Here is a 14792-nt window from a genome sequence, read left to right on the forward strand (position 1 = left end):
AGTTAAAGCCACTTAGTTTTTCCTTTCTCCTGCTACCAAAAAAAAAACCACATTGTTCTGATAGGAATTCACAGAAGGCAACAATTTGGCATTTAGGCCAAAATTTAGGTTCAGTTTTTAAGAGCTCTAAAGCCCTTCAGACTCATGCAACTTCTCATAGTCAGGTAAGGAGGAGATTATTTCCCACATGTAGTGCTCTCACTTTTTCTCGTATATAATTAAATTATGTATTCATTGTTTTATTCTGCCTTCATGTAATTTAATTTTCAAGGCCAACAGAAATGATTTTGTATTTTTTCTATGCTTGCACTGCACTCGTAACTTTTCCAGTTATATTCCACCAGAAGCTCCTGCTCATTTATAATTCATCTTTTTGCTCTTTTTTACATTATAGCAATAGAGCTCATGGTGTTTAATTTCAGGCAGCCCTAGCAGGTTCCTGTCATTCAGGCATTGCTCTCCTGGCAATGGCTGGTCTGTTTTGCAAAGCAACGGAATGCCAAATTAATTGAAAGTGCTGCAAAGTTTCTGGGTTAATCTGCAGCTCACATTACCACAGCAGGATTTCCCTGGCCATCCCTGCCCCTGCACTGCTGATCCTTCCCTCGCTGGAACCTTGAAGCTCCCAGGGTCACACAGGACAGGAGGAGTGCAGTTCTGGACTCTGGCTGTCCTGCTGCTGGCAGGGTGCTGTCTGTTCAGCTGCCTCACGGATCCTTAGGAAGATGCAGCAGCTTCTGCTAATGAACCCAGCCCCAGCCAGGGTAGCAGTACACAGCTCTGCTCTCACTGAAAGGATTTCAGTATCTTGCAGGGGTTTCTTTCCACTGTTTATTTTCTGGTAGAGGAAGGATGGGTCCAGCAAAGGCATTTCTCCCTGCCCTCCCTGCCTGTCCTGTCGGGGCCCTGCAGGTGGGACTGTGCTCGCGTGTGATCTCTTCAACAGGAGGTGACATTTCTCTCTCTTCACAGAAGCAGGCACAAGAAAGGATCTGCTTCCCATAAAACCTTTGTTCCTCCTTATGCAGCTGGAAGTTTGATGTGTCTTACAGGAGTCGAGTGTGGAGAGAATCCCACACGGTCATGTCTGTTTAAATATTGCCTGTGGTTACAGTTTTCTGCAGACTGCAGTACAAAAATCCAAGTGTCAGTAGAAGACAAAAAGATAATTCACTTTCATCTTGAGAACAAAGCTGAACAGAGGAGCTTTTTTCAACTTTTTTAATTCATGAAACATTTATCTTTGAGTCAGGTTATATTATGCTGGCAAGAATATAATCTGTCAGCATTTCTACTATAAACTCCTGTTTTTAAGGTTTTTCAGGAGAGCCTTAGAGGTTCACTTTGAACAGATTTAGCATACAAGGTCTTGGCCTAGAAACATACTTCTCATCCTAATTATGGAAAATTAATATGCCTGCATCATCAGTGCAAAAGGTATATTAAGACTACATTCAGGTGAAAGTTCAGACCTACACAAATGAGGTAATTCAGGGGTATTCTAGAGCAAGGTTAATTAAGTTTTTTGATATATTTAATAGCAGGTGTTACTAACTGTGAAGTGAAAGGAAGACTGTTCTGTGATGAAGAGCATGGTGTTGGGCTTACCTGGCAGGCAGAGCTCTCTTTCCAGTTTTTATTACCTACCAGGTTTATAAAAATGCTGCTTCTCAAGTTTTTAATGTTTCACTGTATGAAAGTTGTTATAGAAGTTCATGCATTTTGAATAGATTAAAAATGCCTTTCCATTTCTTTGGGAAGATGAAGTGAATAACATTTTTTTTTTAAAAAAAGCCCCCATCAGCTGATGTACTTTGGTTTTGGTACACACACCTGCCTCTGTGAATCCTCATGTAACAGAGCACACAAATGGTGGCAAGTTAATTTTATTCCCCAAAGAAGGGATTACAAAACAGCAGAGGAATGGCCCTGGCCTTACCCCTGCTCTGACATCCAGAAACCTTCTCTGTGTGATTCTTCCCCCCAGGGTCTATTCCAAGTGACGAGAACAGAAGCAAACTTTGCACTGAAGGTTCTGTGCTCGAGTTCATGGAGTAAACTCTGTGCTGACAGATGGCAGAACTGTTCTCCAGATTTGCTCAGTTGCTCAGGCACTGCACTGATGTGCCTGTGAGGTGTAACTGGGAGATGGATGGGGTTCTGCTTGCTGGAAGTGGAGCCCTGTGGGTGGGACAGGATGGGGCAGATGGACAGTGGCTCTGGCTGCCAGCAGGGCTGGCCTGGGGGACACACACACAGAGCCTGGGGTGTGCAGGGGGCTGCTGGAATGAGTTACTAACACAGAATAGCCTGAGCCAGAAGGGGCTCACAAGGATCATCAGTCCAAACCCTGGCCCTGCACAGACACCCCAACAATCCCACACTGTGCATCCTTGGGAGCATTGTCCAGATGCTCCTGGAGCTCTGACAGCCTCAGGGCTGTGCCCATTCCCTGGGGCGCCTGGGCAGTGCTCAGCACCCTGTGGGGAAAGGATCTTCCTGAAATATCCAACTCTTATCTCCCCTGACAGAAGTTCAGGCCATTCTGTTGGGTCCTGTCACTGGTCCCCACAGAGCAGAGATCAGTGTTTGCCCCTCCTCTTCCCCTCAAAAGGAAGTTTCAGGCCCCAGTCAGTCTCCCCTCAGTCTCCTTGAGCTGAACAGACCAAGTGCCCTCAGCTGTTCCTCACACAGCTTCCCCTCAAGGTCCTTCACCATCTTTGTTGCCCTTTGCATGCTTTCCGGTAGCGCAGTATCTTTCTTACATTGAGGAACCCAAAGCCGCCCCCAGCACTGGAGGTGAGGCCACCCCAGCCCAGAGCAGAGCAGGACAGTCCCCTCCTCAGCCTGGCTGGTTCTGCTGGGCCTGATCCCCAAGGACAGGGATGTCCCTCCTGGCTCCAGGGCACTGCTGACTCAGATCCAACTGGCTGGGCTCCCCAGGTCCCTTTCTGTGGTGCCTCTTTCCAACATCTCATCAGTGTGTCCATACACCCAGGGTTGCCTCATCCCGGGTGCACTTTCCCTTGTTGACCCCCGTATGGCTGGTACGGGCTGGGAAAGAAAGCAGCTCTCTTGCAGAGCTAGAAAGGGCAGACATTTTTTGGCTCTTTGTTCCAGTTTTTGTGCTTACCCATCATATCCCATGAAAATGAGTTTTCTTGCTCCTAAAAATGACCTTTTGCTCTCGTGAAGAGATCCAAGTCCTTTTTGATGTCCCCCACTTCATGGCAAGGAGGGACGGCGGAGGCGCGGTTCTGCTGGATCTGCCACATGCCCTGTGGAGCTCCCCAGTGCTGGCTGAGGCAGCCAGGCCATGTTTGAATAAGGCATGGGAATGAGAAGGATGCACTGTTTTAATTTTGTACTTTGCTATGAAATGGAAACTCTTGTCCAGATCCAAAAAGGAAGGAGGAGGATTAGACCTTCCAGATGAATTGGTAGCCAGAAATCACAGTACACTGAACATTCCCTGCTTTAGGAGAAGTTCAGGTCCAGCCAAGGGAGCTTCCAAAGCATTAGAGTGTTCGATTTGCTGGGAAAATTCTACCTGTGTGAGCTCAGAACTTTCATTTTCCCCAAATACAATTAAACCTTTCATGAAGAACTGTTGGGAGGTTTTGTTTGTTTTTAATAAAGAGAATGAGGTGAACATTTCCACAGCTGAGTGCTTCATGGTTTGAACACTTTTCTCAGTTTAGTCCTTCTGAACGAACATTATTTCTTTGAGTTAATTTCTAAATGAACCAAGAAATTACAAATAAATCTCCAATCTGAACACTGTTTAGATAAATCTCATACTCAAATGTTGTTATCTAAAAGCTCATATCAAACTCATAAAGATAATTACCTATTGTGACGAGGATATTACACCCAGCTTGATCTAATGCATATTTTGTCTTGATTCTGGACTTGCTAAGCGAGTTTGTTCATGTCAGATGTTCATGTTCAGCAAGGCATTCAAAATCCAGAAAGAAAACCAAAAGAGCAGAGTTTGAGAAACATTCATAGCTTTCAAATGACACCTTACTGGTTTTGGCTGCGTATTTTCTCCAGAGGTGCATGCAGTATGGCTTGTTAAGTTTGGGAGTTTTATTTGTTGCTGCTGAAATGGTAATTAAAACAAGTATAGGAAGATTCAGCTGCTGTGTTACATAATTAAAGGTGGAACTTAATTATTGCAATGCAAAGCAAATTAATTATGATTGTCTCCAGCCTGTCTTGTCTTACCCTGGTATTCCTGTATCTATATGGATACACAATAGGGAGGATTTACAGCAGAATTTTACTATTGATTCCCAAATCTTGGGCTTTTATCCTTTGAAAGTAGGAACAAAAAAATAATTTGAATTTAGAAACCTTGTTTAACTACTTTTGCAGCGGGATTACTGCTCGCAGATCCCTAGCTCCAAAGATCAGGCTGCTTTTCCACAATAGCAGATTTCACTCTAACAAAGGAATGTTTTCTCTCTCGGGAGTCTTTTAGGTAGCTCCAGTCCAAGGCAGGCAATTAATGCCTGCGTTCAGTGGAAGCTGAAGGGTTGATAGGCTCCACGGCATAATTCCAGGGTGTTTCTAACCACTGATTCTAATGTTAATTTCTGGACTTCAGACTGGAAAATTATATGTGTGTGTGCATGTGGGAATAATAAGTAAAAACCTCCAAAATCTCAACAATGAAGAGCACTTCATATTTTGTTTTCTTTGAATGTTTCTGTTATCGATGTATTTCCTGCAGAGGAAGACTGTATGGTTATTAATGTAATTGACAATAGCTCAAGGAGGGAATGGAACTCAGACTTCCTCCATTAATATTTCAGTCAAGAGTCAGTTGGCAATAATAATGTATTTTCCATGATTTATACTGCCGGCATGTCCAGTGCAATGAGACTGGCTAGACCCCATGGGTTACAGGTGGGGGAAATGGGCCTTTTTCCAGTTTCAGAGTTCTGCTCTGCTGTTTTGTTTCTGCTCCTGCTCTCAGTTTGTGACTGTTCCTTCTGTAAGGGATGATGGTCAGTGAGACCTTCAGGCTACAGCAAAGGACCATCATTTTCCCCTAACTAAGAACTGTCCTAATGTTAATCTCCTTCTTTTTCTCTGCTCTTTTCCTTGTGACACAATGCCCAAATGTTTGTTCTTGCTCAGTTTGAACCTTAATGAAATTCATTGAAATGGCAGATGCACCCAGGTGGTTGTGGGCCCCCTGTTCAGTTCATGAAGCACTGGTGGTGCTATAGTGGATTATTTTATAATTAAAGCATGGAAAGCAGAATGCATGTGCAAAAGAGATTGCATTAACTTGCTGCTGAGCTCTTGGTGCTGAAAGCTCAGTGCTAACTTGAGTTCTGGTCCACAGAATATCTATTACTATTTGGTATTACAGCCAAGTAGTAGCTTTCCAGATTTGTTTGTATGTTAGCAAAACTCAGATTTTCCAGTGTTGGTAAAGAAAACCTGAGCTGTGCACTGAATAAAAATAAAGTGGCACTTTGGAAATTAAGTTTTGATAGTATTGAGAAACACTTTGCAGAACCATTGCCTTTGTCTCACTTTTATTATCATTATTATTACTTTTATTAAAATCCTTTTCAGAGGGCCTATATTGAATTGACTTAAGGGGGAAAAGCTGAAAGTTAACATCCATTTTGTGCAGCATCCGTGTGGTTCTCTTTTTTCCCACTGGTTTGTGACAGCATGCTTTTTCTGTGTTTTGGAAAGGTTACTGTCTGTGTATTGGTATTTGAGAGTGTCTGAGGGTAAATACTACACCCTGCTGAGCAGCAGCAGTTATTTTACAAGGGCTACTTTTTACATGCAAAACATGCACCAACACTTGGTTTGTTACCATGGGCTGGGTGCAATCGATATTGCTGCTGGGCCACAAAGTACATCTCATGCCCTTGACATTTTTTCTTACTACACAGCTTATGTGTGTTTGGTTATCTTTATCTGCTTATGTGTGTTTGGTCTCCTGTCCTGTAACCTTTATCAAATTAAGTTGCCTGTCAGTCTTAGGGCATTTTGTGTAATCGCATTTCTATTCCAGCAGTGAATTTGTAATTATTACAGTTTTCCTTGTATCAGCATTTATTGGTTCATGTTTTATTACTGAGAAATCACAGAATCTGCTGGGCTGGAAGGGGTCCACTGGGATCATCAATCCAGTTTCTGGTCCTGCACAGACACCCCAACAATCCCACCCTGTCCCTTGGGCTCTGGCAACCGTGGGGCTGTGCCCATTCCCTGGGGAGTCTGTTCAGTGCCACACACCCTCTGGGGGAAGAACCTTTTCCTGATATCCAGCCTATATCTAATCTCTAACTTATAAATATGCAGGGGTTTTGGAGTGGGTTTTTTAGCACTCTTTCCCCTTGTAACTCTGTTGAAAACTGTGGAGGACTCAAGAACTGTGCTCTGGTAACCTTTTTATGCTTAAGGTGGACGGTGTGCTCTTTAAATACAGAGCTTTTAATAGTTCAGAGCCTTTTTCTCTTGTTGCTTTGCAATCCTTTTATGGAAATAATACCAATTTCCTAGTGTGATCACAATAGCCATGTGGCCTTGGACAGAAACTACTTCAACACAGAGTGGTAAATAAAAAATACAATGAGATACAAAATGGCACTAGCCAAAGTTGCCTGCTCCTTCCTTTGGGTGACATTTTTTTAAACAAAAGGAATTCTGTGCAGCATTAAATGCTGGGCTTTGTCAAAGGTTTGTATTCTAATGCCATATGAGCAAGACTGGAGAGAGCCTCCTTGGCCTGCAAGTCCAGGCAAAAGATCACACACAGGAGAAGGTCATTTATTCCCAGGCTTTTCAAGCAGCTTCTTATAGTAATGAGATTTTTTTTTATCCCCACTACTTGGAGTGGAGTAAATTTTTGTATCTCTCTGTTCAAGAACCGTCTTCTAATTTTCCACCGGAATTTATCTGCAGATAATGAATCCCCACATGTTCCTGCGTCAACACTGCTCTTCAGCCTCAACAGCTCCTTCCCCTCTTTGCTCTTAACCCCTGTGCTATTTACAACAACAATGTAATCCCCTTCAACTGCTGCTTTGTTGGGCTGAGTTCTCCTAAGTGGTTCAGAGATATAACATGAACCACAGAGCATTATTGGGGAGTGTCCCTCCAGAATTACTTTGTGGTCAAAGCTCATTAACTGCTTTCTGAAAGGGCTTGTTGCAAACAGTGAGAATACACTGCTAGACATGCTGATGATAAAATGTAGGAGGTTTTGTCAGTGAAATAGAGAATTCAAATTTCTTATGTCAGAGTTGGAGTGATTTTTTTTTTTAAATCAGGAAAATAAAATGGGATTAAGCTGATGATATAAACTCCAAAAGCATGACAGATGTATGATTAACCTATGTTACCCCTGCTCCTGTGAAATTTATTCAAGGCCAGGATGAGCAGTGGAATTTCAGATCTTGTGTTTGGGTTTTTTGAACTCTCCAGAAAAATGCAACAAACTGTCTTTCAATTGTGGGTTAATAAAATGCTTTCTTAGAGGGACAATTTGTTCTTCAGCAAATGATTGCACTGCTCCAAGCTGGGCTTCACTTTTAACAGGAAGTATTTTTTAACCCATGAAGCCAGTGGTTTCTATGAAAACAGAGAAGGGCATCTCTTTTCAATACCTCTGTCTTGCCAACCTGAAGATTTGAGGGTTTTTAGCAGAAGATACTGTGGTTGGATGGCTCCTGTACTGGGAGAACAAGCCACATATCAGTGATGACATCTGACATATGTTACTGCACTATGTAGGTCACCTATGGCCTAATGTGGGAGATGACAAAAGATAATTAATTTTGATTTCATGCCTGTGATTCCTTAAGGAAGCCTTAGTTGGTGTGTGTGGAATATCAAGAGGCATGTACTGACTCGCTGCGTGAAAGGAAGAGCTGTGTGTTTTGGAAGGAGCAATTCCACCTTCTGATTGCAGCCCTGCAGCCAGGGCAATGGCTTTACTTGGGGATGTTTGAATGCACCTTTGCTGCTGGCTACCGTGTGAAGTGAGGAGATAGATCCTTAGTAATGGTGGGAAATGTGCTCCTGTTCTAGCAGCCAGGAGCTGCCTTTGTATCACACAGTGTGTCTTGATTTTCACACAGCCATAAAATCGAGGTCTTTCTGTTTACACCAAGGCTATAGAGTAACTTACATTGCAGTAACTTATTTAAATGCTGCTGTCTGTTTCTTTCCTAGGGTCTTCGTGTTTACACATTCCAGGGTCATGTGCATTCCTGTAATCATGCTACATTCAACAGGAAGGTAAGTTCTGCATGCAAATTTCCTTTTTTTCTTCCCTTTAATCATCATGTTCCTTGCTCTGGCCCATAATGTCCTGCTCCTTGGCGACACAGTGACCTCTGGGGCTGGGTTCAGAATCAGTGGGGGCTCAGAGTAGCCCCACCTGCCAGCCAGAGCAGAGCCCCAGTGCCTGTTACAATAGAGGTGCCCCCTCTTTGCTGCTCCCCCCTTCCTCCTTTGATCAGCGTATGATGTCTAAGCCATTCTTCTCGCTTGAGATCATTGATTGCTTTATTTAAATGAATTTTTTGTTGGGTTTTATTCCCTGGCTGGGTAATTTATAGTTGGTTGTCTAAAAGGAACCTTTTTGACTGGGATTGGTGACAGTCTGCTGTTCAAATGACTTTGGAATGGGAGGAATTTCTCCTGAATGGCTCTAAGAGGCCATATGAAATACTCTGAAATGACCCAAACATTTGTGATGTATGATTCCTGCAGCTCTCCTGGCCACACTGCTCTTTAAAACTGGTGTGGAAGCGCTGAGGCATGTGCTGGTATCTGCTGCCACAAGCAGCCTTTTCTCTCAGAGACCATCTTTCCTGAAAAATAACTTTGTGGTGTTCCTGTTTCCTGTGCTCCCACTGACACCTTCATTACAGGCAGAGCAAGGTACTAATTTTTCCTGCAGGAGATCCTGAATATTCTCCTCTTGCTCAGTATCAGCTGCTGCTTTGCCAACTGCTCTGCCAGCCCTGTGTGTTTGTAGGGCAAACCCCAGGGGCTGGCACAGCAGAAGGTATGGGATAAGCTGATGTCAGGGAGGGGAATAGGAATTCCCAAGGCATCTTAATTCTTTCTTGGCCATGTACATCTCTCTGTATTTGACAGGCACAACCTGCCTCTCAGTGCCCTGAGACACTGTGGTGGGGAACAGAGAGCGTTTAACAGGATGTCTCAGTTTGAAAAGCCAGGTGTCTGCTAAGGAAGGCAGGAGCCTCCCCTGAAATAGAGAATGTAAACCCTCTCCTTCCCAATTATTATGATTTTGAAATTAAGGAGCTCTCAGGCAAAGATATGGGAATGGGAATAACAGTTCTTTGTTAGGGAAGAAAATAAAAATAAAATAAACAATGCAGTAATACAGAACAACACTGCCAGAGTCAGAATAGGAGCTGCCCCCGGGTGGGTCAGGGTGGTGGCAGCAGTGCCATTCCGTGGTGGCTGCAGCCCTCCTGCAGTGCCAGCTGTGGTTCTGCTGGAGCAGGGATCCTGGACAAGGGGGGAGTTTTCCTCTGAAGCTCCAGGACTGCTGGAGATGGGCCTGGTCTTCCTCTGGGAATGCAGTGGAGAAGAAAGCTGCTCCTCTGGGAATGCAGGGGGCAAAGGCTGCTGTGCTGTTCCCAGGGTCAGATTTGTCCAGGGAGGAATGCTTGACTCCTCCCCTGGGCAGAGCCTCTCCCAGTGGGATGATGGAATTTTATCAGCCATGCAGGGACACTCACTGGCCATGAACAGCAGAGATCTCCTGGAGGGAGGATTGGCTGTGGGAGAGATAAAGAAAACTGCCCCATGGACAGAGAGAACTGCCCCACCTCTGACAGATAGGGAATAGAATACACACATCTTACAACTCAGGACAAGGAGCAAACATGATGAGGGAAATCCTGTAGGGATACCACAGCACTGTCCTTAATGTGGATATTAATTCACAAAGGGCCTCATGTGACCTACAGTGATTACCAGGAAGCTGAAAGACCACGTGTTGATAACGTTTCAGATAAGCATGTAGCTATGGTAAGGAATATTACAGTTGGCATTAACTCTAGACTAAAATCAATGGTTGACATTCTCCGTGATTGAATTAGTAAAAATGGAAGCATTTGGTGCAGCATTGATCAAAGGGAGTGAGGAATATAACTCCAGAAGCTGTGATTGCAATTGTAAAAGTTAATTCTGCTACTGAAAAATTAAGTAATGGCCCTGAGTTGTACAAGTAACAGTTGTCCCACTGGCTGGCTGGGAAAACATGTGCTGTATTTCAGCCAAATACAGCACTTGAGAACTAGTTTCTTACCGTCTAGTGCTTGCTCATCAAAAAAATTAAAATACTCCACTCTAAGCAAGCTGATTAAGGTGTTTTGAGTGTCAATATTTTTGTTTAAAAATGCATATTTTATGAGGAATCATTTTTTTATAGAAACAGCCATTTTTTCAACAATACTTTCATGGAAAAGATTTTGGACATTGATCATTGACTGCTTGGATAAAGTGCAACATTACTGCCAGAGTGTCCAGCCTAATGCTTGTACCTGGCCCAGGAAGTCTAAAATGATAAAACTGGAGGCTGATTGCTGGAAAATCCTTACTTAGATTTTTTTTTTAATGTATTTTCTTGTATCCTAGTGTCATGGGTCTGCACATCCCATGCTTTGTCAGAAGCGTTGCCTGCATGGTCCCACTCTGTGGGTGCAGAGCTGTAATGGTGAGAGATCCCAAGGGATTCACTCCTTTTTCTGCTTGGACATAGGTCAGCTTGAGTGGGTTCCTACATCACTCCAGTGGATGTGTGGTAATCCTGTTTCAGACTGCTTGATGCCAAAATAAGTTAAAAAAGAAAAAAAAAAAAGAAATTCTAATTACACTAGAACAAGGAATATTTTTTTTAGTTAGATCAGAAAACCATCCAGGCAGTATGTCCTAATATTAAGGGGTATTTTTGGGGAAGAGTATTGTGTGAAGAAGAAGCTAAAAAAGAATAATGCATTTATACAAATTAAATAAATCCTCATTAAGCTCTGTGAAACTGATTCAATCAGGGTTATTTACTACACCATGCTTCTGAAACTGTAGTTAATAGTTTTTTTGGTTAAGTGGGCAAGGTTTGCAGCCAGAACTCTTATTAGTTCTGAGATTCCCTAATTAGCCTGCTCTCTATGGAACAGAACTGCTGGGTTGGCACCTGGAATGTGCCCATTTGTTGGGTCCTGCCTTGCTGGGATGCAGGAGTCACCATGCTCTGGGGAAACCATCTCCTCTTGTGGTAATGTCAGCACTTAACAGATAACACTTCCAGCAGCATTTAAATCCTGCACTTTTCCAAGTTGGTTCTCTGCCCATGTAACGTTTGAGAAAATTTGAGCACAATTCACATAGCTGCTTTTGAATTGAGAACATAGAAAAATGCACCTTTCCTCCTAAAAGTTACTGTTACCATCCCTTTTAGTCCCAATTTTCCATAACACAGTAACTTTGTAGAGAAAAATGTTTCAGGTATTTATTTTGCACTGGGGTATGGCCCAAGCAGCATTTCAGGTAAGCTCTGTACCTCCTTTGCAATGGTAAATCACCTCTGCTAATGAAGTATAAAGACTATAGATGCTTTGTTGAGTCATGAATTTAAAGTAGAACAAGGTTTGCTCCCTCATGTGTGTGTATATATGTGTTTGTGTCCAAATAAAAGGATGCCAAGTGTCTGCCATGCTGTGTTTGTGTCATATATGCAGGTTTAGGAATCATTACAGTGCTTACCAAGTTTTCCTAAAACAAAAAAAAAGTATTTTTAGAATTACTGGTTATATTAGGAAAACCTAAAAGACTACAAAAAATATGTTTGAGAACAGTTGCCCAATTTTACCTCCCTGGGCCAAAATGCAAGCAGCATCTAGGTCATTCCTCCATTGATTTACTGAAGGGCAAATAATGTCAGACAGTTTTTAAACAAAAAAAATTTCAATTTTGTTTACCTCCTCTGCAGTCCAGTTGGATGTCAGCTACCATTTAGCTGGGCCAATAATATTGATATTTGATGTCAGTTCTTATTCATTACTGCACCCAAATGATGCAAAAGTCAGATCTCTCAGATGTTTCCATGGATAGCCAGATAAAGCCTGGGATGTCTGACTGCATCTAACAGACACAAACAAGAAAAGAACAGAATACAAAATCAAAAACCTATCTGCTTCTATTGTTATTTATGTATTCAAAGTGTTCACCTCTTTGCATAAACTCAAAGCCAGTTGCTTACAAAGGTTACCCAGTAATATCAAACATGTTCAATTACACATGCAAAAGGGCTAATAGGTTCTTCCTCTAGTTTATTTTTTATTTCTGTCTCCATGCATGAGAAATATAATTACAGAACTGAATTACATTTTAAGTACAGATTTTTTTATCATTAGTTAACCATTTTCAGGCCATCAAACATTGTTAGAAAGTGAAAAAAAAAAAATCTATTCCATCTCTCTGTCATGGCAAGGAACAAAATCTGTGTCAAAACACCCCCATTTCATTTGGTGGCAAACAGCTCTTTCTGATACTAGGGAATCCCTCTGAAAATTGTTCTGGAATTCACTTCTACATCCATTCTCTGACACAGTCATGTTATTCCCTAATTTTGGAAGTAGGTTTCCTGGAGTGCGCCCTTCCCTTGGCCATCCTCCCTGTGTTACCCACAGACCCTGCAGTTAGCACTGGGCCTGCTTTACACATTTTGTGCAGAACAGATAGAAGTAGGTAGAATAGAATAGAATAGAATAGAATAGAATAGAATAGAATAGAATAGAATAGAATAGAATAGGTCCTTGTTTATTTTGATCAGCTTGAATATTTTTCCTCTCCAACTCTGATACTCTTAATGTAGAAGTCTGGGTAAATATGTCTAGCAGATAGCCTAGAAGTAAAAATATTCCTCTGGATCTTACTGTGAGGAAGCTGTAGGGACTCTTTTAACTGTTATAGGCCAAGGAAATTCAGGATGCATTGGTTTGGAAGGGAGTGGCTCTCCTGAGCTGCTGTATCCCTGTGTCCTTGAGAAAAGAGACAGTCTCACAGCCAAGGCCCTTCAGTGGGATTAAAAAACCCACAAATGCAGGACTGGTTTTTAAATGTCACATCTTGTTTGTGTCATTCAGTTTCCCATCACCATTTCAGGTTTCTCATCAGAGATGATTTGCAAAGAAAAACTCAGTAATAGGTGTCACACACCTTGATAAGCCAAGGGCAGTAGCTGATGGGCACTGAGAAACCTTCAGTGCCAGTAAATGCACTGGCTGCTGCTGGAGTTTGCCTCTGCATTCCTAAATCATACAAAATGCACTTCCTCCACTCTCTGCTTGTTTTGTCTTCCTGGGTTATTTTTGGATCAAAATCCCAGTTTTAATTTCTTCTGGAGAAAAAATCATTAAAAAAATCTCTTCGTCTAGCAGTTTGCTTCATCAAGGCACAAGTTGACTTCAAAAACATGGCATTGCCTGATTTTCTATTCTCTCTAACATATATAAATACATTATATATAAATAAACATAAACTTGTTTGAAGATTCTAAACTCAATCCCATCAAGTTTACAAACTCTAAAAATAATCACAGCTCAAGAAACTCTGCCTTCTTCTGTCTCAAGCCTTTGCATTATGAGATGTGAGATGAGCTCATTCTGCCACAGGACCTCTCTTCTCCAGCCTCAGGGTTTGCATCCCTCTTTAGTTTGGACAACAGTTTCAGGCCCAGGGTGGGATTTGAGGCTGTCCTGTGCAGGCCAGGGATTGGAATTTGATTTGCCTTGTGTGTCCCTTCCAAGCCAGAATATTCTGTGATTCTATGATTTAGCACAGAGTTGATTTTTTGGTTCTGTTTTTACAATCCCTTCTGGTGCTCTTTGTTGTCACCATGCAAGGGACTCACAGTAAAGCCCAAATTATCTTGTGAAATTCACCCAAACAAACTCAGGGAAGCTTAGATTTTAGACGACCTTCTTTTGCTCTTCCTCATGGCTGGCTCTAGGAGAGTATTTCAAATCCATCAAGAAATTAATTCAGTACCCAACAAGAAATTCAGTGCCTGAAGGGAGCCTACAGGAAGGATGGGGAGAGACAAAGGCTTGGAGTGACAGAACAAGGGGGAATGGCTTCAAACTGACAGAGAGTAGGGTTAGACTGCATATTGGGAAGAAATCCACATGATAATGGTGTAAATGAGGACTGTGGGATAGGAAGCAAGGCAGGTGTCTGCCATCACACTGTCTCATTCATTTGTTTTGAACCAGCAGTAAATGAAATATTTAAATATTTAACTTTTCTAATTGAAGCTTTTAATCAGATTTTTCTCTTGTGTAAATATTTGCACATGATGAAGCTTCGTCTCAACGTTTCATGATAAAAATTTGGGGTAATGCGCTGACATTTGGATTCAGACAGCTCTGTAAAGCCCTAGAAGAAAAAAATGTGGCATCATTTTTAGATGGCTTTGACATAACTTGGGTTTGAGTAACTTTAAAGACTTTAAAAAATTCTTTAAAGAATTGTATATTCTAGGTCTGATTGGCCCTTGAAAGAGCCTCAGCAGAAACCGATAATAATTGACTATACAGTATTTTCTTTTATGTTTTCAGACTTTATATTTACAAATATAAACATACTGTTATGTCAGTTTGTTGCTAACTAAATGAAACAGAGATTATCTCCTTTAATGTGATTTTGTTTGCTTATTTCTGCGTTCTGCAGTGAATGTGACCCTCTGTGTATACAGTACATGAAGCAAG

General features: G+C 42.0%; 1 protein-coding gene across 2 annotated transcripts in view; it reads left to right on the top strand.

Annotated features, from left to right (window-relative positions):
* The window catches only part of SPAG16 (sperm associated antigen 16), a 365639-nt gene that overhangs the window by 236204 nt on the left and 114643 nt on the right, over positions 1–14792 (top strand). For both annotated transcript variants that reach the window (XM_038143348.1, XM_038143349.1), the window contains one exon: positions 8215–8280. In XM_038143348.1, the coding sequence (XP_037999276.1) occupies positions 8215–8280 (66 nt within the window). The remainder of the gene's footprint in view (positions 1–8214; positions 8281–14792) is intronic.

Source organism: Motacilla alba, chromosome 7 (genome assembly GCF_015832195.1).
Source record: "Motacilla alba alba isolate MOTALB_02 chromosome 7, Motacilla_alba_V1.0_pri, whole genome shotgun sequence".
Lineage (NCBI taxonomy): Eukaryota > Metazoa > Chordata > Aves > Passeriformes > Motacillidae > Motacilla > Motacilla alba.